The sequence below is a fragment of the Coturnix japonica genome, chromosome 3 (assembly GCF_054131305.1).
Source record: "Coturnix japonica strain WE chromosome 3, WE-NBRP24, whole genome shotgun sequence".
NCBI classification, from domain to species: Eukaryota; Metazoa; Chordata; class Aves; order Galliformes; family Phasianidae; genus Coturnix; species Coturnix japonica.
Genome location: NC_140665.1, coordinates 18,969,401 through 18,994,325, shown reverse-complemented (window position 1 = coordinate 18,994,325; position 24,925 = coordinate 18,969,401). Strand labels below are relative to the sequence as shown.

At 36.2% G+C, this 24,925-nt stretch overlaps 1 protein-coding gene across 2 annotated transcripts in view; it reads right to left on the bottom strand.

The window, feature by feature from the left end:
* Positions 1-24,925, bottom strand: part of CENPF (centromere protein F) — a 34,735-nt gene that overhangs the window by 6,714 nt on the left and 3,096 nt on the right. For both annotated transcript variants that reach the window (XM_015857333.3, XM_015857332.3), the window contains exons 4-15: positions 22,740-22,855; positions 22,083-22,174; positions 20,558-20,828; positions 18,943-19,145; positions 18,208-18,333; positions 15,484-15,612; positions 13,845-13,967; positions 10,100-10,235; positions 5,733-9,130; positions 1,959-4,208; positions 1,255-1,407; positions 8-184 (exon numbers count right to left, since the gene is read on the bottom strand). In XM_015857333.3, coding sequence (XP_015712819.2) covers positions 8-184; positions 1,255-1,407; positions 1,959-4,208; positions 5,733-9,130; positions 10,100-10,235; positions 13,845-13,967; positions 15,484-15,612; positions 18,208-18,333; positions 18,943-19,145; positions 20,558-20,828; positions 22,083-22,174; positions 22,740-22,855 — 7,174 coding nt within the window. The remainder of the gene's footprint in view (positions 1-7; positions 185-1,254; positions 1,408-1,958; positions 4,209-5,732; positions 9,131-10,099; positions 10,236-13,844; positions 13,968-15,483; positions 15,613-18,207; positions 18,334-18,942; positions 19,146-20,557; positions 20,829-22,082; positions 22,175-22,739; positions 22,856-24,925) is intronic.

The window sequence follows — 24,925 nt, the reverse complement described above, 5'->3', positions numbered from 1 at the left end:
TATTTACCTTTCTGTTTGCTTCCTTCAAAGCGTTCTGATGCTCTTTCTCTGTTTGAAGTAGTCTGTCTTGGAATTCTGATATTTCTCTTTTCATTATATTTTCTTTTTCTTCCAGTTCTTTCTGGACTGCCACCAAACTCTTTGTCAGATCATGTTTTTCTGACACAGCTAAATGCAAGTCAATCTAAAAACAGCAAAAGCACATTATTAGAGGTTAGAATTTTAACACTGGAGGATCAGTTAACCTGTTAATCTATTTGACCTTACATCTGAAACTTCCAAAGATAACTTAGGCAAATTTAGTGGTGGCTAAACACTGTATCCAAAGCAGGAAAAATCCTGAGCACAAAGAGGCAAGACAGGAGACAAAGGAAAGTTTTTAGAGACTAAAAACTACAACCTGAGTGGTAGGTACAATAAATGTAATTTTGCCAACATTGTTAAATTAAGCAGCACAGCCAAAACCAAAGCTTAACGTCTGCATAAGGCATAAGATTGCTTCTCCAGAGTGACTTGAAAGATTAAGGGTCATCTCTCACTCTATCAAAGTTAACAAAGCTTTCTAAGTACTCTCATGTTGATTTACTTTCATGACAGCACTTTTTGGACACCTGCCCAAAAGGAAAATTTATTTCCATGCAGGGTTTCTGAAAGTTGCAGAAATCTCAGTTGTTCTTCCACCCAAAATCCTCAGTGCCAGAACAGAGCTAAGTCCTTGGTTATAAAATTTTGTCAGTGTCATTGGTAGGTCAGAAGGTCACTCAAGTTCATTTAACATGTAATATTATTCACAAATAAACAAGACTTACAGTCATCACCATGGTAAAAAAGCAGTCTGAGTATTAAATAGGAACATCTTAAACACCCATAATCTGTTTCTTCCTTGAAATTTTCTTGAAAACAATTTGTTCTTTAAATCAAGCTTGAGAAACGTGATAATTTTTAAACTAAAATTCTCAGCCTAATGATTGAATGACTGCAATAGAGAATTCTTGGCAGCAAAAAATTTTCAGACAGCCAACTGTGGCATTTTCATTAAGAAAAGAATTCAATGCCTTCAACAGAAAGAAAAGGGGAAAATGATTTGACTAATCATTGTTCCATCTCAGAATGGAACATTGCATATTCAGGAACTTGTAAGCAAGAACCTGAAATAATAGGTCATTAGCAAAGTCCCTTGACCAGCCTCCATGCATTTTTAATGATAGTAAGTCTGGCCTTGAACACAGATATACTACATGTGCAGTAACTTACTTTGTTCTGTTCTGAATGTTCTTGAAGGAGTTGTATTTGTTCAGAAAGCTTCTTCCTCTCTGTAGTAAATTCTTCCTGTAATTTGGAGATCGCCTGTTCAGCATCACTTAGCTTGACTTCCAGCTCGATACGATTTTCAGTCTGCTCATTTACCTGAAATTAAATTTTCCATCATTACTTTTATTAAATGTTATGACCTCTGAAGAAATTTCTTGCATAAATATAAGCAGTTCTAAAGATGGGTTAATTTACTCCTCTAGCTGTCCCAACTCCAAGTGTGTGTTACAACAGGCTAATGCCATTCTGACACAGCATTTGTCCAAATGGTGTTTCACTTTTTGTTGAGCTTTCCAAAGACTTATTCTTAATATAAAAACTCATTCACCCAATATTTGCCTTTCCTCTTTTTCTTCTACAGGAAAAAGGAAAATATCCCGCATTATTTGATTACTTGAACTTCTATGTCTACTTTCAAGCAATCGTTTCATTCACTGCACACAAAACAAAATCCTACTTTCCAGCACTAGCTACAGGCCAAACGTGTGATTGCATTGAGAAAATAACTCCAAAAATAGGCTGCTTACTGTAAAAGTCTGAGGTTAAAGTTATTTTAACATACAATTTATTAAGGAAGTGGTAAGCCCAGAGGACACGTTATCTTCATTCTTTAAAAGGGAACTCAGCTCTCCTGGAAATGGTATTACCTTTTTACATAAAGCAGTCTTTTCACAGAGTGCAGATTCCAGCTCTTTCTCAAGGTCATTATAGGACACTTTTAGAATGTTCAGGATATCTGGAAAGGTTCCATTATCAGAAAAAGGTTGTGCCTTCAGCTTCAACTCAACAACTAAATTCTGCAGCATTTGTTTTTCCTGGTGCCAGCATTCACGCTCTTGTACCATGAGTGTCAACTGTGAAGACAGTTCCTCTGTTACTTTTATCTGTTGTTGAAAAGCAAGATTTTCCTGTATCTTTTCTTCCAGCTTCTGTTTATATTCCATCACTTCTTGAGCAAGTAATTCCCTTGCGTGATCTGACTTCATATTCTCATTTTTTAATTCCTGACACTCCTGTAATAGCATTGTTTTATCTTGCTCAAGACAAGCCACCTGATTATTCAAGACTTGCTCTTTTGCTCTAACAACTGCTTCCTCCTTGGAAGAAAACTCTAACTTCTCACTCATACATTTGAGCTCAGTTCTCAACAGTAACACAGCATTTTCAAACTCATCTTTGATTTGCATCTTTTCTTTCTCCTTTTCTTCTAAAAGCTTTGCTGTAGTCAAATTTGAAGACTCCAGTTGAAGGATCCTTTCTTGCTTCTCTTCTGAATCTTTAGCCAAACACTCTTTTTGTGAGGTGAGATCACCAATTTGTGACTGAAGATTTTTCACCTTTTCATTCATCTCTTCCTTCTCTGCTGTTAATGTCTCTACCTCCGCTTTTGCAGACTCCATCTGAACAACTGCATCTTCTAGATTTTCCTCTGACATTTCCAATTCTCTTTCAAGCCTCTCTACTTTATCCATAAGAGCATCAGATTTCCGTTCATTCTCTTTCAGCTTTTCAGCAATGTGGCATTTTTTTCTCTCATCAGATTCAATTTTTATTTTCAGTTTCTCCATTCCTTCTCGCATTTGATTTACTTCTTCCTGTGCTGAGTTCAGTCTAGCAGCAAGTTCACGTTTTTCTGTTATCATGCGGTCTAAATATCTGGAAAGCTTTGAATTTTCCATTTCCAGTGCACTCAGTTTACTCTGCATCATTTCAGATTCTCTCATAAGCACCTCCTTCTCTTTGTTCAAATCTGCCACTTGGTTTTGGAGTTTTTCTTCTTCCAACCTGAAAGTCAACACCTCCTTTTCTGAACTTTGCAGAAGGTGATCTTTTTCATCTGACAGCTGATCTGTAGTAGACTTTGAAGTCTCAAGCAGATTTGTCTGTATCTTTACTTCACTCTCGAATCTTCTAATGATTTCAGCAGAATCCTCCTTATTTGTTTCTAACTCTTGTAGTTTCTCCTGTAGCTTCTCATACTCTTGATCTAATTCTTTTTTGTTTTCAGACAAAACACTCTGTTCTTGACTAATATAGTTTCTCTCAGCTGTGACTAAAACAAGCTGCTCTTGAAGGCTAGGGATAGTTTTCAGGTTAATTTCCCTGTCCCCTTCTAACTGCTGACACTTTGCCTGAAGAATTTCAGCATTACCCTCTACAGACAAGGCATGCATCTCTGTATTAGCTTGCTCAGATTTTGTCTGCCTCTGCTCATTTTCAGCTTCAAGAAATAGATCATGACAGTCTCCCTTTGTTGCTTTAATATCATCCAGTCTATCAGCTGTATTAGACAAACAAATTTTATTTATATTCTGCTCAGAACTTATTTTCTCAGGTTCTTTTTCTAAAGATAACTGCTGTTTATTGACAGAAACTGAGCACAGTTTTTCCTTTATGCCAATGTTTTCTTCCTTTTCTACAGCAGTTTCTTCTGATTCTGCCAAAGCTGAGTTCTCCAGAGTTAACTGTGCATTCTGAAACTCCACCTGTGAGTTTAATTCCTTGACTTCCATGATAAAATCAACATTTTTGTGGCCTTCTGTTTCATAGATCAGCTTTGAATCTTCAACAGCTTTTTGCTTTATCTCTTCCTGATGAGTTGAGAAATCCTCTGAACTTAGAAGTATGCTACTATTAGAAAATGACAGTGCACTATCGTGATGTGAGGAGCTGGCCTTTTTACCTGACATATTTCTACATTCTTCTTCTATATGAAACTTGTCAGAACAAGCTTCTACTAGTTTTTCTTCAGTGGTCTCAGAAGCATCTTCATGCACAGCTGTCTCTCCTGTAGCCGTTTTCTCCAATGGGATTAGTTTTGGTTTACTGTTTCTCAGCACTGGGGTTCCAACAGGTGCTCCCAGTTGATAACAACTATTGTTTTCTTGCTGAGTGCTCTGCAAAGTTAAAGAATAGTATTAAAATAAATAAATAAATAAATATACACATATAAACAACAACAACAAAAAAGTGAAAGTGAGTCTTAAAATTTTTCTTAAGTCATAAAGAATTGGGACTCTGCTTTCCTATGGAAAGAATTTACAAATTTACACTTACAAATACACATATATTTGGCTGAAAAGTTTTAGTGATATTGAAGGAGAAATTTCATCCAGGTTTAACGAAGAACTAAATGCAAAGATATCACATTCCCTGATATTTTAGGTAAACAGATACCCAGGTGACACAGTAAAAATTAGTATCATTAATGGGAGAATTGTTTCATGTTCACCATCTGTTAGACACCAGAGAATCTTTAAGAGGGACAAGTGCCAGATCAAAGCATCCCTTCACACAGTTACCAGAGATGGATTTGCATATGTTGCTGTCTTACACTCTCATTTGAAAAATAAAAATGGCTGACACTGAAAACTGAGGACTTGAAAAAGGAATTGTGACAGACGGGAGAACTTGAATGATCTGTACACTAAGTACTCCATCTTGAAAGAGCTACAGCTGTGTATGGTGAAGAACTGTATCTCTTTAGGTGTCTGTGTATCAGTGTGAATGCTCTAACTGCTATTTGCGAGCAACACATACAACTGAAAGATTTTATTTTTTCATAAGGAACAGTTATTCAGTGTTGTACAGCCAAAATAGAAATTTTCTAAATGCTCTGAATGTGAGAGTAGTGCTAAACTATCAGTTCCAGGCCCACATCAGCTAGTTGCTGGAGGACTTACCACCTAAAACTGAAATTCTCCCATGCAGGAAATGTACTCTTTAGACTTACTTTCAGGGTGAATTAGAAGAATATATTTGTGTGCACAAATTGAAGTGCTTCTCCATTCTAAATGTTCTGCCACACACAAGACTGTTTACAAAGAACAGTAAAATCTAGCTCATTTGTTTCATGCCATCTACAGTGCTGAAAGAAACGACAGCACTAACTTCCAAGATTCTCATTCTCTTACATATTTTGAAGGAACTGAAGCTGAATTGAAAATGCCTGTTCTGCTACCAGCTAGCTTTGGTTGGCTGTTGAGGTTATTATAGGGAATTAGAGGTGGGAAAGCAGTCCTACTTTGAATGATATGGTCTCATAAAAGAACATGGGAAGTACAGGCACCTTCAACAGCACGTATTAAATCAGAAAAGACCTACACTTGCAAACACGGCACACAGCACACTCACATCAGCTAGCAATGCAGAATACACACTGGCATAGACTTGAAGAAAGAGCAAGAAAGGAGCACAGTGTATTATACAATGCTAACAGACAAGAGCTGCTGACTTTGTTGTTTCTCATAATTGCCTGTGATGCTTAAGTCAAGACTGAAGACACAGATTATTGTTCTACTTTCTCTAAACAGTACCACTTCTGTGAATACAACTTTAAATATATTTCATTTTTAATACGTAAAATCCAAATTTGGCTTCACCACAAATCATGGTTTACAAAAAGCCTTGTAATTACTTACATTTTCAGTATCAGAGCACAGCAGTGAGAGAGAACCTGAATTAAGGACTTGTAGTTGGATACTTGCTGTTGTAAGGTCCAAAGACAGATTATCAGTTTTTTCTTCTTCTGCCAATTTGCACTCCATCTCTGTAGTCAGGTAATTCGGTTTCTGCTGCCATTCTTTCTTATCAGACAGATTTTGTAGTTTATCCATTTCTTTTCTCTCATAAAGCATAATATTTTTCATCTCTTGTATTTCCTCAGTTTTCATATTCTCTTGAATATGAAGTTGATTTTGAAGCACCTTGATGACCTTCTCATATATCTGACACAGCATTTCAAGTTCTTTGATTCTGCCCTCAGGATTAGATTTGCTGGGAGTACTACTCCTGAGCTCTTCAACAGAGTCCAATATGTGGCCGCTATCATCTTTATCATTCAAAACTTTAGCTGCATCTTCTGAAATTCCTTCTACAGAACTTTTCAGCTGATTAATTTCCTCTGTCCATTTGCACACAGCACTGTTACAAGAATTATCACCCTTACCTAATTCTGAGAAAGTGACATCCAGTAAAGAGTCTGTAGACTTAGTTTCATCTAATTTAGACTGTGTATCATTTTGGCTAGAAGACAGCGGAATTCTCAGAGAATCTATGTGAACACTGCTCATACTTGCTGACAGTGCAGAATTTTCTGCCTTCAGTATTTTAATACAAGACTGTAGCTCCATTACCTTTGATATCATACTACAATGCTGTTTATACAACTTTATATGCTCATTCTGGAAACAGGAAAACTTCTCTTTTATTTCTGCAAAGTGAATTTTGACTTCTTCACTGGACAATTTTAAGTCTTCATAGTCAGAACTGGATCCAATACTTTGTTCTTTAAATCCGAATGATGTTTCCTTACTGCCACAGTCCATTCTCAAATTGCTGTTATCACTTGGATCAATAAGTTCATCTTGAAAAGCAGCTTTGTCAGTTCTCAGATTTGTATTGATTATGTTCTCTTTCTCCTCTGCCACTTTATTAATATCTCCAATGCCATTAGTTTCTGAATCTTTAAATGCTATGTTCTCATTCTGCAACCTCTCACAGATTTTCTCCAGTACACTCAGTTTGTTTATTACTTGCAAAGAGGATGACAAAACCAACTCATCCATTCCTCTTTCACCACAATTGTGAGAGACATCATCATCATTATCCTCCAACTGGCTATCTTCACTTGATAATCTAAGATGAGAATATGAAGCTTTCAATTCTTTAACACACAGCAGTTCTCGCTGCAGTGTCTCTTTCTCTCTCACACTTTCCTCAAGTTCTGTTTCCATCTTTTTTAAAGCAGTTTTCAGTTGCATAATTTCTAACCTGTAGTTCTCCAGGGAGATCTCTCTGTCCTCCAAGTCCATTTGAAGAAGCTCAAGATTAACTTGGCATTTATTCAGTTCTATATCCTTTTCTTCCACGGTCTTCCTCAACTGGTCTGAACAAGGCCTCCTTTTACAACTAAAGTCATACGCTAGAGGTTCACTTTTTGTTTCTAATTCCTTCTCCAATTGTTCCTTGCCTTGGATACACACAGTACCATGTTGTTCTTGAACTGCATTTTGCACTGCCTTGACATTTGACGTTTCCTGTTTTACACGGTCAAGCTCAGGAGGGGGCACACATTCAGTGTCAGAAAAACCTGACTGCAGTTGCTGAAGTTCTTGAATCAGATTCTTTTTTATTTCTTCTGAGGCTATTAGCTTATGCAGTATATCTTTATTTTCATTAAGTACCAATTTTTCTTCTTTTTCTAATTCTGCTTTCTTTTCCTCAAATACAACGGTCTGTTGTCTCAGAATGCTCATCACATTCACATTTTCTTCTTCCACCAGTTTATACCTTGCTTGCAAAACCTTCAGCTCTCTTGATATTTCTTCAGTTCTTGCTTCCAAACATTGTTTTTCCTCCTTATGTTTTCTGGTCATTTCAGAAATTATTTCTTCTTTTTCCTTTAAACTATTAGAAATATTTCTGTTTGCTTCCATTAAAGTTATTTGGTTTTGTTCTAAATCTCGGTTTAAATCCTTAAGGGTTGCATTTTCTTCAGTAAGTTCCTCAATTTCTTTGCTATACAAGCAAATAACTGAAGACATGTCCTTCTTTTCTGAACCCCACGTCTCAGACATGAGCTTCAGCTCTCTTACTGAATCTTCAAGGGATTTATTATTAATCTTTAAATCCTGAATCTCTGCTTGTTGATTTTCCAGTCTTTCTCTCAGAGATTGCAGTTGCATGCCCCTTTTCTCAATAATAGCGACTGTTTTTCTTATAGATTTCTGATGTGCTGAAATATCTGCTTGCAAGTTACTCATGTGCTGGTTAGCTTCTGTTACAAAGTTTTCATGCCTCTGTTTTATATCACATAATCTTTCTTCTCGTTTGCTTTCAATTTTCAGTATGCCTTCATCCTGGTGCTGTTGATCTGAGTTCAGCTGCTCTTGAGCCACTGGGGAAATCTCAAGAGAAGAGATCTGAGTCTGTAAAGCCATCAGATCCTTCATTTTTTCTGCTCCCAGCAGAGCTCTTGCACATCCATGACCCTGGTCAACAGGCTTATTTGCTGCTAGCTGCTTATTATCTAGAAGAGTTTCATCCTGACCACTTTGTAAACCACCTTCTCTATCTTCTGTCATTTCGGAAGTATCTTTCACAAGACAGCAGATTTTTTCATATTCAACAAGCAGTTCATGATAATATTGCACCCTTTGTAATCCTTCACTTGCTGCTAATTGCATCTTTTCTTCTAGTTCACCAACTTGGTTGGTAAGCTGTAATATTTTACAGGACATATTTTCTATGTCTTTACAGTACTTTTTGTCAGAACATTCCGCTTCCCGTCGAAGTTCATCACAAACTTTTCTCTGTTCTTCCAATTCTGCACTTTTACATCCTAGCATGTCTCTAAGCTCTTTGATTTCTATCTCCTTACTATCTCTTTCAGTTTCCATCATTTTGAATTTCTCACTGTGTTCATGATTTTCAATTTGCTGCCTTTGGAGAGAACTCTCCAAGTCACTAATATGAATCAGCATATCTTCCTTTTCCAACTTAAGTTTATTTATAACATGATCATTTTCATTTCTCCATTGAGAAAAGGCATTTGTTTCTTTTTTTAATTCTTCACATTCTCTCTGCTTTAATCCAAGGAGTCTCTGCAAAGCTTCCAACTCTTCCTCTATTTTACTTATTTTACAGTCTTGTTCTTTAATATGATTTTCTTTCTCCTTGAGCAGACATTCGGTAGAACATTGCTGCTTTTCCATGTCAGCTAAAGTTAGTTTCAGTTTCTCCAAGGAAAGGGAGTTGTCTTGCTTTATAAATTTCTCTTCTAGTAACTTCAGCTCTGCTTCCTGAGAAGTATTCTTATCTGCAACAGAGAACACCGTCAGTACTTTGCTATACACTACTGGCAAATTTGATAGTTTTGTAACAGAAAAATGACCGCTTACTTTTATTGTTTACTATTATTCTAGTGCAGTGTATTACTCTTAAATTACCTCACTGGAAAAAAAGAAAAGGTTATTCATATATCTTTAGGCTATCAGACACTTTATACTCCTAGACATTTTCCACTTTCAGTGGACACTATCACTTCTACAGTCTGATAGAAGTCTGCACTACAGCCTAGTCAATACATACTTGTCAGGAAATTATCTGTTATTTCTATGCCTCATTTTCACAATTTTTGTAACATTCCAGTATGATCTTCTCACAGATCAATCTCTCTCCACTAGATAGCCGATAAAAGATGCAAACTGCAGTTCAGAAGCATCATTGCCTTTCAGGTGATAAATTTGGTGATTAATTTTCAAGAGAAAAGAATCAACTTCCAAAGTCTTCCTTTGAAATCTCACACAAAGCTTGAATTCCACACATAAGCAATTGGGAATCCATAGCCTTTCACCTGATTCTGCAGAACTATGAAGTATATTTTGTATTTCAACTGAGTTCCTGTAAAAATTTGTTCTCAATTAGGACCAGTCACTGCAAGGAACACCAAATATCCGTGCTTACATAATGTTTTCCTCTTTTTCCCTAAAAGAATTTAAATGCACAATAAGAAAATAGAAGTTTCCTGGTTTAAATATACTCTATGAAATTAATTTTGCTGCTATGGTCAGAGAGCTTCAGTCACTTTTAGAATGACATATCTTCAGAAATTGCATATGTTTAGGCAAAAAATCATTTTCAAATAGGTCAAAGTTAAGAATATCATTGTAATTATATCCCACGGTAGAAATCTTTTTTCTTAATTCACAGTCAGACTTTTACAGTACTGCAGCAAACATGCACTGTTAAGAAAGAAGGGACATGCAAACTTAAAAACATAACTCACTTTTCATCTCTTCTGCGAAACTCTGGCTCTGCTTTAGGGATTGCTTGACTGCTTCTAGTTCTTCTTCAAGCTGCCGGATTTCTTGCAGTTTTTTTTCATGCTGCGAGTCAAGAAGGTTTTTCTTCTTCTTCACTTCCTAAAACAACATCAAGTAAGACCACATTTCATATACTTTTCCAAGAAGTTCAAAGAACTTTTTTCACTTAAGTCAGAAAGAAGCTATTCCAGACAGCTGGTCTTGTCTTCCAAAGTGCTGCCTGAGAACATTAACTGAATGAGAGCTTAACTAGTTGACAGTATCTCAGGGATGCTGCCAGTTGACATTGTTAGGTGCCCATTGTTTATACACAGCAAACAGCTACACATACCATAGCTCAAGCAGACAGGATAGAACATGTTCTACAAAATCAGGGTCGGATAAATAAGGCTGTTCTTCCAAAAGCAACAAAGGAAACAAATACCCTAAAATGGCATCAAAATCAGAAAGAAAACTGCAAATTAAATTTTTTGCACATAGAGAAAACTTCTCATTAAACCAAAAAAACATTATTGTAGCAACAAAGGTCAAATTTTATTTAGAAGTGCTTATGTGTTCAGGGGGTGGTTTTGCCATTAGGAATACTTTCTTCCAAATAAATTGAGTTTAAAAAATATATATATTTTTTATTATTATGATTATATATATATATATATATATATATATATAAAATCAATTGTGCAATACCATTGCATGTGGGAAATGAAATGAAAGTTCTTGCAGGGAAATGAATCCTTTTTCTCTAAACTCCTACACTACTGGACAACAGATGGCATGGCACTGGCATGGCCCAACTGGAAGCAGGTCGTCTATTATTCATCCATTTACTACTAGCAGATGGACAGCAATTCACAAAAGCCAAGCTCAAGAAACAGAAAGGTCTGGATGAAAAATATTAAATGCTTGCTGGCACGGCAGGCTTGTTTTTGAAACAACATAAATAAATCATCCTCAGAGCATGATTAAAATTGTTGCTGTCATAAACAGTTAACTTCCCTTCTACTCATAGCCCTCTCTACTCAGAGTTTTTAAAAAAAAAAAAAAAGTTGCAAAATTGTCAAGGAACAAAGTTTTCTAGTTATTCCAACAATAATTTCTCAAGTTACAGGTACCAAAACATCCTGCATTCCAAGCACTGTAAGAAAATACAAGTACAGGAACTAAACATGCCTGTTCATTAGAAAACCTGGAGTGATCTACTGACAGAAGAACAAATAAGTTTAAGAAATTGAAATGGCTGAGAAATCCAATTGTTTTGATTCAGTGCAAAACATTCCCAATTAACAGCATTCAGCAAAGTCCAGGAAGCCACAGTTATCAAAGATAAGAACTTTCCATTTGCATTTTCCAAAGCTATAAGAACTAAAATCAATTTGGTTTTGACCCAATTAATCATTCTACTTCTATGATGTTTAACTCAATGTATCCATTCTGCAACTGAGCCTTGGAAAAAAAAATCGAAGAACTAAATTGAGCAACAGAAAATATACACACAGTATACACACAGGTCAGGAGAAACTCTTCAGTGGGCAGACTAAGCAATATAGGGACTGACCAATTTTTTCCACTAACAGCCACAGGTTTGCATGCACCATCAAGATGTGTCTTAAGATGCCGTAACTGCTACACCACAGAGATACCACAATTGCAAAGCTTACTGGTCCTTAAACTAAACATATCTGGTCTGTCTCAGAAGTGCACCTATTTTGCAATATCTTGAAACATCAGTCTTACACAGTACAACACAGCAGTGGATTAACCACCATAAAACAATGGTAAGCTCTGATAGGAAGCTAGAACACTGTTGTAAGATTCTATACCTCTCTCTACAGTAAATCTAAAGACATCACAATCTCTTTCTCATTTTCTACTACTATGAACATTGTGATTGATGATGACAAGCCAGGTCTTAAGGTTTGCAACATACACCACAATATCATATGCAAGTCAAGACAGAAAGAAAACTGCAGCATTACTGTTCTCTTCAAGTACTACCACATCCTGAGATTCAGGTTCTTTATAAGCGTATCAGTCATATTCTGAAACAATATCACTGTCACCAGCTGTTTATTTGTATGGCCAAGACAAACAAATACAAAGAAAAGCATGATCACAGCTACAGACCAATAAGCTGGATAAATGATCAGCACATAAACAAAAGCTGCCAAGAACTTGAAGTAAAGAGAGTATCTCCACAAATTAAGATGTTCTCTGTCAGCAGGATCCCAAGGGGAAAAAAAAAAAAACAAAAAAACAAAAAACACAAAACAAGCGTCCTGTCCCAAGCCTGATTATAATTTCAAAACAAGGAAAGGCATGTATGTAATATTTGCCTGTAATATTTGCTATACATGATTTCTCTTTTTTTCCCCATTCTTTTTTCAGTATGAAAGATTACATTGAGATTGTGCAGAAGCTTACTAAAGGCTTTCCCTTTTGTTATACACTGGAAGAACAGAAGTGTTCTTGATCAGCATTTCCACTAGAAGGCACTGGTTATGTTTATTTACTAAATAAACTCATGCCAGAGAGAACTATCCAGCTCTGAGGCCAGGTGGCATGGGACAGCCCATATTGGTAACACTAAAATCTTGTATCTTCCAAAGCAGGTGGCTGTAATCAAACTGTTTGCTGGGAATGGCCCTTGGCTCACGTGAACTCTCAAACTGTGCCTGGGAATTGTACAAGAGTGCTAGTCAGCTGGGCCAAAGCCATGTGAAATAGTGTTCTAACAATTAACAGTTTAAATAGCCACATTCCAATAAGTGGGAACATTTCCAGACATTGTAATCTACCAGCATGAATGTACCTGAAACAAAGTTTCACAATATACTAAAGCTGTAACAGTTTTAGCACTGATCTAGTGAGGAAAAAAACACCTATGTTACTTCAAATTTGTTCACAAAATTTGACAGAGTTTTTGACAGAAATTATATCGGATTTTATACCTGCTCATGACAACAGGCAATGAGCAAGGTAAGAGTATTTAAATAAAACAAATCTTTGACATAGATTCCATAGGTTTATTTCATAGATTCCATAGGCTTTCTTTCCCTGAACCAGAAGCAGAGAACAAAAATACCATCACATAGTGGTTCACATAGTAGCACATCTGAAACAGCTTTAACTGTAGATTCTCTGCTACAAAAGCAGAACAGTGGAACTGAAAAGACAAAGGCAGGTAAGGCAGGAAAAGATTTCTGCCCCTATTAATATGAGGTTGCATGTTAACAGATAAAGATCTTCCTGAATTCATCTTCATTTTGTAGAAAGTGTTTAGAGCAGTGTGAACATCTTGGATTCCATTTTGTTTTAGAACAATGCAGTCGTTTCTAGACGACATAGTGAGCCTTTGCATAACAGTTTTAATTTTAGTGGTATGCACCAATGGTTATAGAATGTACTTCTACAGTCAAACAAACACAAGTTTTTACTTCAGGACTAAAAGCAATAATATCTTAAAACAAAAACCCAAATTTGGTAGAAGTCTAACATGAACTGGAAGAGTATTGATAGAATTAGAATATTGAATCCCAGTCAATCCCAATCAATTGCACAAGAGCATTAGTGTACGTAAACTAAGTGAAGACCCAATTTTTGTGTTATTAAGATAATTTATAAGTGCCTAAAGATACCTTATAGACAGTCCTAATGTTGACAGATTGGTAATTTATGATAATAACTCTGTTACTACTCTGCATGGGTTACCTCAAAATTTCTTGTGATATCCATTTCCTTTGCCTGGGCTGCTAATAAAGCCTGTTCTGCTCTGCACAGCTTCTGGGTAAGATCACTGGTATCACGTTCCAAGCGTTGTTTCACCACCATTACCTGTAAGAGTATTTAAAATTTACATTTTCCTTTAAAACTCTCATCCAATTCTATTACAAAGGAAAACAAAACTACATTACTTTATTTCACCTTGGACCCAAGATTGCTGCACTGTTGTTTAGAAAACAAAACTTATTGCCTTTCTGCCCCTTTACCTCTGAGAAAGGTAGCGTATCTCTCAAATAAATACAGATGTTCTGAGACAAATTAGTACATCCAATTAGCAGCTACATCACCACAACGTAGATGATACAACTGTGGGATATAAATGAGACTGAAGGCATAACAGCCTTTTTGCTAAGCTGTAGAAATCAGAAATTAAGCACCACAACTACACTTCTCTCTCCATGGACAGTGTTTCAGAGAAACTGAACAGGTCTTCCCTCTTTCAAAATTGTCCTATAATGCTCCAGATTTAAAAGAAAGGAAATATGATTAGCAAGTCAAAACAAGAAAACGAAACAAAATACATAGTCATATTTATAATGTAATAAATCTGAGGCTGTGGGACAATTAAATCAGCTTTCTTATAGAAAGCGCTATAAAGTACCTATTTTTCTACATGAAACCAATTTCTTTAGTCACATATGCTCTAGAAAAATGTGTATTAAAAACCTACACTGAAAACATCTAACACTTCCAGAAATAATGTCTTAGTTCAGCCTCCCTGCTAATGAGCCTTCTCAACACAACTTTCAGACTCGTGGCCCTTAGTTTAGTGAACTAGTTTTCTTACTAGTTCAGCTAGCTCTGCTGCTTTATAGGTGCTTCCAGAAGCATTCTGACCCTTACATATGTATGGTTTTTAAACATCCTTTCTTCTACGCTTCTGCTGTATTACATGATAACTTCCTTAAAATTGTGGCTCCATTACAACTAGTATGATTTAATGGCTACTTGTTTCCAAAACCAGGGAAGAGCTCCTTAACATTCAAACCTCCCCTCACACAATCCCTGACTCTAATCTGGATTTTCAGGACAGTCAGTTCAGTCAAACTGATGTAAAAAGCTTATGCCCATGAACACACATACTTTTTGTTTTCTTTGCTTTTTTAGATCTACTGTCAGTTCTCTGGAGGTTCAGATGTGTGCAAGCACTGCTGTAAAGGAAGTAGCATGACCAAGAGCATATGAAATACAGCTGTAGTTCCAAGAGTCTCTAGATCCAATTACTACCTATAGATCAGCTTAGCTCTACAACCTCTGCAGGTTTCCTGTACAAGGTGTCTCCTGTGATCAGCCATAGTTATTCTTGTCTCATTCAACAGATTTATTTTAGCTGCACTGCTCTCCCTCCCTGTGGAAAGTGGACTAACCCCAGATATTTTAAATCCTGTAATTCATATTTAAATACATAGCATTGCAGTGAGAAATGGTAAATACAAAGCAGCTAATACAAACTGCACAAAAATATTAATGTAAATCCCCACATTGATTATTATTATTTACTTCATGCAGTGTTGTCAAAGACTAATAAATTCTAGCGGTAGTAGAAGATTTTAACATAAAAACCTACTTTGTCAAATTCTGCCTGCAGAGCATTGAAGTCATTTTTGGCTTGCTGTAGCTCCTGATTCAGTTTGTTTCGTACATCATTGTTCTGCTGATCCAGCTTTTGCAAGGAACGTTGCTGACAAGAGAGTTCCTACAAGACAGTGGTAGAGTAGCAAAGAAATAAATACATACAACAGCAACAAGTCTCTGTTTCTGTTACTGGAGCTATAACAAAAGGATACTGATTTGCAGATACTGCCAGCTCAGAAACACTCCTCTTATGGAATAAATAATTTAAATAGAACTTTGGTGTGTGCTGTGAGTTTCTTATAGACAAGAAGTTCTAGTTAGTTCAGTTTATGTCATCTACTTAAAAACTCCATGATAGCAACAGCCATATCATAAAAGGGGAAGGGTGAATACCTAGATCTAGTGAAAGTAACTATTAAAATGCATCATCTTAAAGATGTATTTCAAATAAGAATCACTTTATGCAACAGGTAGACAAAATCAGCTCTTCTTTACTGTTATTTACATAAATTAATTTACATAAATTAAAGCTTATTCCTAAAATAATAACCTGCATGGGACTCATCAACAAGAGGGTCTAACAAAGACAGTCTCTTGTGAAAATGGCACAAAACAAACTTTGTGAAACCTGTACAATACATTTCATGTGGTTCTTTCAACACAACAAGTGAACATCAATTAAGAAAAACAATCATGACTGCAGTTTCCATTTGGTCCTTTCTTTTGCCTTTGGATATTACAGTTGTAATTCTGTATAAATTGCAGCATCAATCTTTGCTAAGCTGGGCATGTAACAAATGCACATTTTTTGCATTGTTCTGCATAGATCCCTATGTAGATAAACCTGTAATTACATTCCCACACAAGAAGGTGACAGAAGCACTGTGCAATTGGGAGGGAAAAGATGTGACAACAGCTCGATGTCACTTTAGCTAATGCTAGTTACTAGCATTGAATAGAGTACATATTAGATCTAAAGAGCTCTTCTGCAAACCTCTGGTCAGGAGTACTTCTTGAGTATACAAAGAGGCCCCTTGCACCCTGGTGAACTTATTAATGAAGAGATTAAGTCAATGTCTTTATGTCCCATAGCAACCCAATAATTATTTCTAAAGCTGAGAGACTGAAAAGACCTTGCCTTCTAAACTGTAAGAGTGTAAGAGAGAAACTACAAAAGAAACCCTTACTTTTTTAGACAAACATTCAAAACAAGAGAAACTTACTTCATTTAGTTTTAGATGTCCAAAAGTTAGTTACCTACCTCTAAGCTTACAGGGGAGGCCCTTTTCCAGTCTCAGCATAAATTCAGATAAACTGTGATGACAAACATCTAAGCAGCAGGAATAACCTGCCTTCTGGAGGTGCCTCTGATAACACAGGTAAAGCAGAGGCCTAAATAATTAGCTTGGACAGATATCTAAATTTCAAACACCACAAGTAAGGAATGATATAAATTCCACCTTTTCAGTTTGGAGATTGGATGTGAACTTTCAAATGAAAATTGACAGAAAACATAAGAAATTCTGTACTGATGCAAGTGCAACTCTGAAACCAGCTTATGTTACCAGCTAAGAAAAAGGCTTTAAAAGCCCCAGGTGTTTGCCATTATGGAAGCTAATTAAACACACTTTGAAAACTCACCTGCCTCATAGAAACTGAAATGGAATAAGAAACCTACAAGTGAGCTTTAAAAGTCAGAATTTGGTAGGACTGGGATTTAGGTTTCACAGAATGAAAATATCCCAACCAAGTAAAATATACAGATGAGAATTTCCAAGATTTTCCATTCTATAATTATTTAAAGATCAATTCCTATAACCACTTCTAGACAAAGTTCTGTTTAATCTTTGAGCTTCTGGATTAGATTTTGTGAAACTGCTTTTTCACTCCAGCATCATTAGCAGCATTGTTCATCAGCCACTCCAGCAGAACTCCTCCACCAGTTATGTAGCCTTCCTAAGGACACCACACAGAAAAACTTTCAAGACAAACAAGTGACACAACAGCAGTTGTCCCTCAGGACAGCCTCCTTCCCAGTCCCTAAGAAAACTTATGATGCCTACTCAAAGTATCATCATCCCTACCAAACCTGAGTTGTCTTTTGGAGTTCCCAGCGCAGATTAAGTTTAGACCTAATCTGAATCAGTGTTATCCTAAACAAACTTCACCATAGAAAATCTCCTGGGCTACTGCTAGATTTTTTTCTCTCTGCAGTAGCTGGCAAAAAGAGAAGGCTAAGAACAGGTATGCTAATCTCATATTTTACCATTTCCTGAACACGCACCAAGAGTAGAAGAAAGAAACAATCCAAAAAAATTTGTTTGTCGTGTGTGAAATGCAGGAAAATTTAACCAATATTCCACACAAACAAATAACAGGGTGATAAAGTTTGAAGTCACATATGAAGCATGTTTGTGGTCAATGCAATTTAGTTTCTTGCAAATTTGCATTTCAACCATGCCTCTCAAACAGACTTTCTAATTACCTAATAATGAACACTGATAAATTATTTTGCATCTCTCTGGCAGCCCTTCCCCTCTGCAGGGATGTGTTCTCAGTTTTTCCAATTACCTTTGAAACTTTCACCTATTAGCAATTAACTGGAAAGTAGTTCCAAAAAAAAAAAAAAAAAAAAAAAAAAAAAGCCCAAAAATAGGCCATGCAATTTCACCTCCTCAGAAAGTCAAAATTTAGAATAAAGTTCTTCTTGTCCTACCTGTTGGTATTCCTTTTCCTTTTCCTTTATTTTCTGTTCCAAGGACTGACGAGCACTCTCAGCATTTTGTCTTTGACAATTCAGTTCTTCTGACAGTCTTTTCACCTTTTGCTCCATTGCTTGGACCTAAAATAATCAAACCCAAGCATTAAAAGTACAACTGAAGTTTTATTTTAGTTCATCTCCATTCAAATAAAAAGACTAATTTCACTTACTACAATTGATCTAGTATTCAAATAAACTACAGTAATATTCTGCATGGTATCAGAAATTTGTAGTAATCCAAGGTACTAAACACAGTTATTTATGTTCACAATAATAATATATATATTTAAAACGATAATATATATACATACATATATAGTTCTATGACAGGCTCTTCAAGGTTAAAACTTGCCACCAGATGTCATTGTTGCTCTACACAATTTAACCTGAAAGAACTCAGAATTCCAGCCAAAATTGCCTGAAGGCCACACATAAAGGATGTAAAGTATTTCTTCGAGTAAGAACCCTTCAGAAAATGGACATCTGCCTATGAATAGTTAGTTACATCTGCTTATGAGTACCTATAGGTAATATGTAAACATTTTCTTGTCAAAACTGGATCCTTAGCAAATGCTCAAGAAAGTTGGTCAGGGTATCTTAATTCTTACCAAAACGGCTGAAAGTTGACACACATTAATACTGGGATTGAACTGTAAGGACAGTCAGAAGACATGTAATGCTATATCTCACCTGTGTGGTGGCTTGATCAAACTGTATCTTCATTTGAGTCAGTTTGTCTCTGGTTTTGTTCAAGACCTTATCTTTCTCTGTTAATTCCTGCTTCATTCTGTCCAGCTGAATTTCAGTCTCTTGGTGCTTATTCAAATGGCACTTTTTCTCTTTTTCTAGAGCTTGCAGTTGTTGTTCCAGGTCTTTAATGTTGGAATTTAGCTCTGAAATTTAAAAACAGTCAAGATTAAGGATATGACTCCATGACTTCCAAGGGTCTATAAATTCTAAAATATTGAGAATGTCTGATAATAACTTAATACCTGGCAAAAACAGACACTGCAAAATGTTCAGCAAGCAGAAAACAAAAACTCACCTAAAACTTTCAAGACTGATGGATATTTGATTAAATCAACCAGTTCCCGCTATTGGTTTTTCCTTCTTTGTTTTTAAAAATACAGAAACATATCTCTGAATATTTTCATTTCAATTCTGTTTATTTTTAAAGTAAAGCACCCGCTACAAACATTTGCTTTGGACAACTGTGAGCCTTTGGTTCAAAGAGACTTTTAAACTACCGAGCATGTGCAAATAGAGTATTTTACTTCTTATTGTTTTTCTTGTCCCCAAAGCTATACATACAGAAAGTAAAACCAAGTGATCCTGTCACAGTATAAATCAGCAAGAATGTGTCTTCCAAAATCAGTTCAATTTTGCGATGAAAAGCATTAGTCAATTACAGAACTGTCATCAAGAATTACTACTAAGTGGTTATACATCATGTTTTAAAGACCTGTTCTCCTGATGCTCAATTTATAAGACTTATGAACAGGAAAGTATAGCCCAGGCTGAAACTTCACATGTATGCTATTAAATAAACAGTCCAGAAAACACAGAAACTGGTTTTAAAAAAAAAAAAAAAAGCCTACAAGAAACACCTAGTGGAAAAAACTGGTCCAAACAGCAGATTTAAGTCAATTACTACCATAACCGAGCAAATATCTGATCATGAGAAAAGATCAGATATCAGGAAAAAAAGTCTTCATGTCAACATGAATAAAATAGGATCATGCTTTATTTTTCCTTTGGATTTTTGGTATCACTCTGTCCTGAGTTTCCTGTAGTGCTTTTCACAGACCAATTTAGTTATGTAGAAAGAATGTTTAATCAATGAATTTCTAAACACAGATACTGCTCAGACAAAAAAAATAAATCTCAATAATTATATTAAATTAAGGAAACAATATGATTGAATTTATCAGTGAGTTGTAATTAAATCCTGAAAAGTTTTAGCTCTGTTTCAAGAGAATTATTCCAAGAGCAATTAAAACCTTATAGAAGGTTTTAATTTTTAATGGTCTTTAATTTTTATATGATGTCCTCTGCTCATACAAAATACAGGCTCTCTCCTTCCAGTTCTCACACCCCTTAGTAAAAGATGCCACAGCTTATAGACAATCTCATATACTTGCTGGTCATCATGAAACACACACAAGTATCCAGCTGGGCTAATTGTCAAAGGAAACAACAGGTACCTTTCCCTCAGTAAGACACCAACTCCAATAACTCCCTTCTATCCACATGGCATGAAATGGCATGAAACCATGAGCCTCTGAGTTTTAAAGATATCAGATACCTTGGTTCTGTGCTCTTAACTGGATGATAACTGAAGAGTTACAATCCTCAAAAAAGCTGTTGTCAAGCTTGCATTTCTCTGATATTATACTTGAATTGGTTTCTTTTTCCCGTGGAAAATAGGGTGTTGAAGAAGCTCTTTTTGCAGGGGTTTCTTGATATCTGGATGGTGTTTTTTCTTGTTGCCATGAAAATACAGATGAAGAAGCCTGATGCCGGGCAATCTCCCTGTGACTCAAAGAGCTTTGTTGAAGATAAGGCTGATTTATTTTCTGTGACCAAGAAAAAAAAGAGGTCTAATTTCATACAGCTGAGATATAAAAAAATAACAATCCATTTATTAATAAACAAATAATAGGTTATGATCACTTCACATTGTAGTTACAACAAACACATCATTCAGAAGTGCAAATTGCTCATTGTTATTGCTACTTTTTATACTACATAAATTAGATTACTTTAATACAAGTGTACCAGGTACTTATTAACACAGATCAGGATCTCCAAAGCAAGGAGTCCAACTAGGTCACTCTGAGAGTAACACCTCCTATTTATCTCTACGGAAGCTACAACAGCCAAAAGAGCACAATAACAATGTTCAATAGAGCAGCTCCTCGGGTACAAAGCACTATTTTTCAACATAGCCACCACAATTAGCCATATATTTTCACATTTTAGTGACAAGAGGAGACTGAATTTAAATGCACATTGCAGTGATTCAGACAGTTCACTATGGAGTGCCCTATGAATTCATTGGAATATATTACAATCATAGAATAACCCACATCAATTATCAAATCCAACTCTGGGCTCCACACAGGACTGCCCAACGTTCATACCTTATGTCTAAGAGAATTGTCTAAACACTTCATTTCCAACAGCCTGCAACAGCCTGGTGCTGCGATCACTATTCTGGAGAGATATTGTCTGTAACTGACAATCTTTATAGTACTATTATTTTTATCAATCGCTTTTAAGACTTGTTCTGACCTCAGTTTAAGGTTATGCTAGAGATTCAGCTGCCACAAACAACAGCTCTAACATAGGAAGCCTTTGGATTTACTATCTGGTAAAAAAATACATACATTTGCTTCATTTTTGAGGGCTTTTCAATCTTAGTCATTTACTGGCTTTGGAGATCCTCTGAGATACTTCCTACTGCTCAGACGTTAAGAACTGTACTGATTTTTGTTTGCTCACTGAGTTATTTCTTGTAACACTTTCAAAACTATTTTGTTATTCTAGAACATTGAAGATGCCCAAAGTGGCACCATTTTCACTTGTCTTTTATTGTCTACCATTCATTGACTTTGAAAGATTTGCTCACCTTCTTAACATTCTTCTTGTTGTTCAATTACACTGGCTTTAGATTATTTCTAAATAGTAATAAAAATATATATATACACTATTTTTTATTTTTTTATGTGAAGAAAAATATATTTATCTTGGTTTCCAATCAATTTTCCAAGTTCAATTAGTAGTAACTTTCTTAGATATCACACATGCCCTTTTCAAAAGATACTTACCTTAACCTGGATGGTTCTCAGTTCTAACTCTAGCTTCTTTCTTTCTTGTACTTCTTTCTTATATTTTTCTTCTAATTCTTCAAACTTAGCATCTACAAAGACACATCAAATACTTCTTCAAAAATATAACTTAATACACAGGCGTTATTTCATGTCACTAATTTGAAGATGTAAGTGATGCTTTGATGAGGTTTTGTTATAAAAAAAACAGAGGTTTTGTTATAAGTGTTCAAATTACTATGTATAACAATAATCTAAGTCAAAAACAGTCTCATAAAGAACACAAATGGCTGTTGACAGTTTTAGTTAAAGCACCTATACTATGTGAAACAGAATAAATTTGTTCTTTACTACATGAAAGAAACAGCTGACACTGTGAAGAACCATTCAAAAAACTATTGCAGACTGTTGATAAATACTTTCATTACTATACCGTGCCCATCAGTCTAGTGCTTAAAAGGTGCTTAAAAGTATCTGCTATAAGATTTCAATATGCACTAATGATTTCTAAAGTCGGAGTTTATGGTGTTAGGAATGAGGCAGCCTCACCATAAGCTATACAATATGGACTAGGAAAGACAGTACATGTGTGATGTTCAAAACATCTCACCTTCCAAGAAAATTGTCAGAGCTATATGAAGAAAAAAACTCATTTACCATTATGACTTTGAACTGGTGTTAAAGGAGCAATAAAACTTTTCTGTGGAGTACCACTGAATGACAAGTCTGCTGCAATCAACGACTGCTGACTTCTCTCAAGCTCACATTTGTATCTGTTCAGGAACAAAGCAGAAGGAGCAGTTACTAATAGAAACTAGAACACTAGAAGTCAATTATGTATTTTTAAGAGCCTGAAATATACAAATAAATGACATGATTTCAAGTACTGAATTTAAGAATCGATTCTGAACAAGAACTGATTTTTGTGAGCATGAAGAGTTGAAGCTCATTCCTGGAAATCTCATAACTAGTTTAGAAGTTATACAGCAATTGCTGCCAATGGAACAGAATCTCAGTCCTGCCTAGCAAGCACAGGTTGACAAGACAATGGTTCCAGGTTGCAGCCCATAATAGTAGTGATTTCACAACTTCCCAATTAATTTATCCTTCCATTTTATAACAAAGTTAAAAATTCTCTCAGTAGGTTGCCATTTGCTATGAAGCAATCAGTTGGTATAAAACAGAACCAAATACAAAATCAAAACTGATAGCCAGTTGAGCTGTACATAATACTTGTAATACCACAGTAGACAACTATGTAAACCACGAAGGAAATTAAAGAATTCAGTAAAGTAATCTTTTTACAGCTTTCAGAATGGATAAATGAGACAAACCCTTAAGCTGTAACCTCTCACAGCCAGCCTTTGACAGCAGATTCATTCCATATTTCATCAGTGTGTTATATTATCTCTACCAACACTGCCAATCACACTGGATTCTTCTTCAAAGAATCTCAGCAATCACCAGCATATGGTTGATGTTTTTCCACATCATAAAACGTTGAAATTTAAACTCTTCTCACAGCAGCGAAATACCTCAAATTTCCCTCATTTACTCAGAAAAGGGTGTTGTGGTTTTGTAATTTTTGCTATTGGTATTCCACATCACAATATCATGTGGAGCACAGAGAATGACACATCCCAGAGGAAGTCACAGTCAGAGAGGAAAATACAGCACGGAAGTGATGCTCATTCTCTCTCTGCCCAGTGGTGGGAATGGGTGCTCCTTCAATATCAAAGTAGGCTCCTTGTTCTTCAGAAAACTCTCTCATTTTACTTATTAGTCTCATTTTTAATTGGATTGTATTATATTGTGTTATCTTGCATTCCAACACCATAGTTAGTAAAATAAGCTTTCCTCCTTAGATTGCAATTGCTCTGTTTGTTTCGTTGAGCCCAGCTCCCATTTCCCTTACTCCTTTTCCCACTGGCCTACTAACCCCCTGTCACAGACATAGATTGATCTAGGTAACTCTGTGACATGGGGAAAGAGGGAGAAAAAATGAGAGGGAAAAAGTAAAGGCAAGAGGAGAAAACAGAAAGATGCCTCCACCAGCTCCCACTTTATTTTCCTCTACAAAGACAGTAAGAAGTATACCTTCCAATAATTGAGGAAAGTGAACATACTTCAGACCACAAAACCAAACATTAAACAAAAGTTTAGTCTGGCATCACAGGCTTACCCCTCTCTAATAATTCTGCATTACTATTATCAGCTCCACACTTCCCTGTGTGTGCAGGACACTCAATTTTATTGAGATGCACGTTTCAGAAACCCTTTTATTTAAGAACAGAGAGTATCTCTCTATTAAAGCGAAAAAGCTTAACAGATGATAACTTCACTGGGGGTGTGGGGGGAACAGGAGACCGGAGAGCAGCCCCATGGGAAGGGATCTGGGGATTCAGAATAACAGAGAATTGAATATGAGTGAGCAGCATGCCCTGGCAGCCAAAAGGGCCTATCACACACTAGGGTGCACCAGACCCAGCCCTCCCAGCCAGGTGAAGGAAGGTAGCGTCAGCTTTGGTGCAGCCTTTCCTTATGCACCATGTGTAGTTGTGGGAACCACATTGTATTTGTGTCTTATAAAGACATAAAGCTATCAGCAAGCATCCAAAGGAGGGCAAGTGAGATGGTGAAGGGCTCAGAAGGCGATGTGCATGATTTATTCAGCCCAGAGAAGAACAGACTGAGGGGAGGCTTCAGATGGCTGACAGCTCCCTCACCAAGGAAGCCAGGAGAAGGTGCTGATCGAGAGCATGGTAACAACAGGGCCTAGCAGGGTCTGAAGAAAAGGTTTTTCTTCAGAGGCCACCCAGAGCAGCAATCACAACCCCGAGACT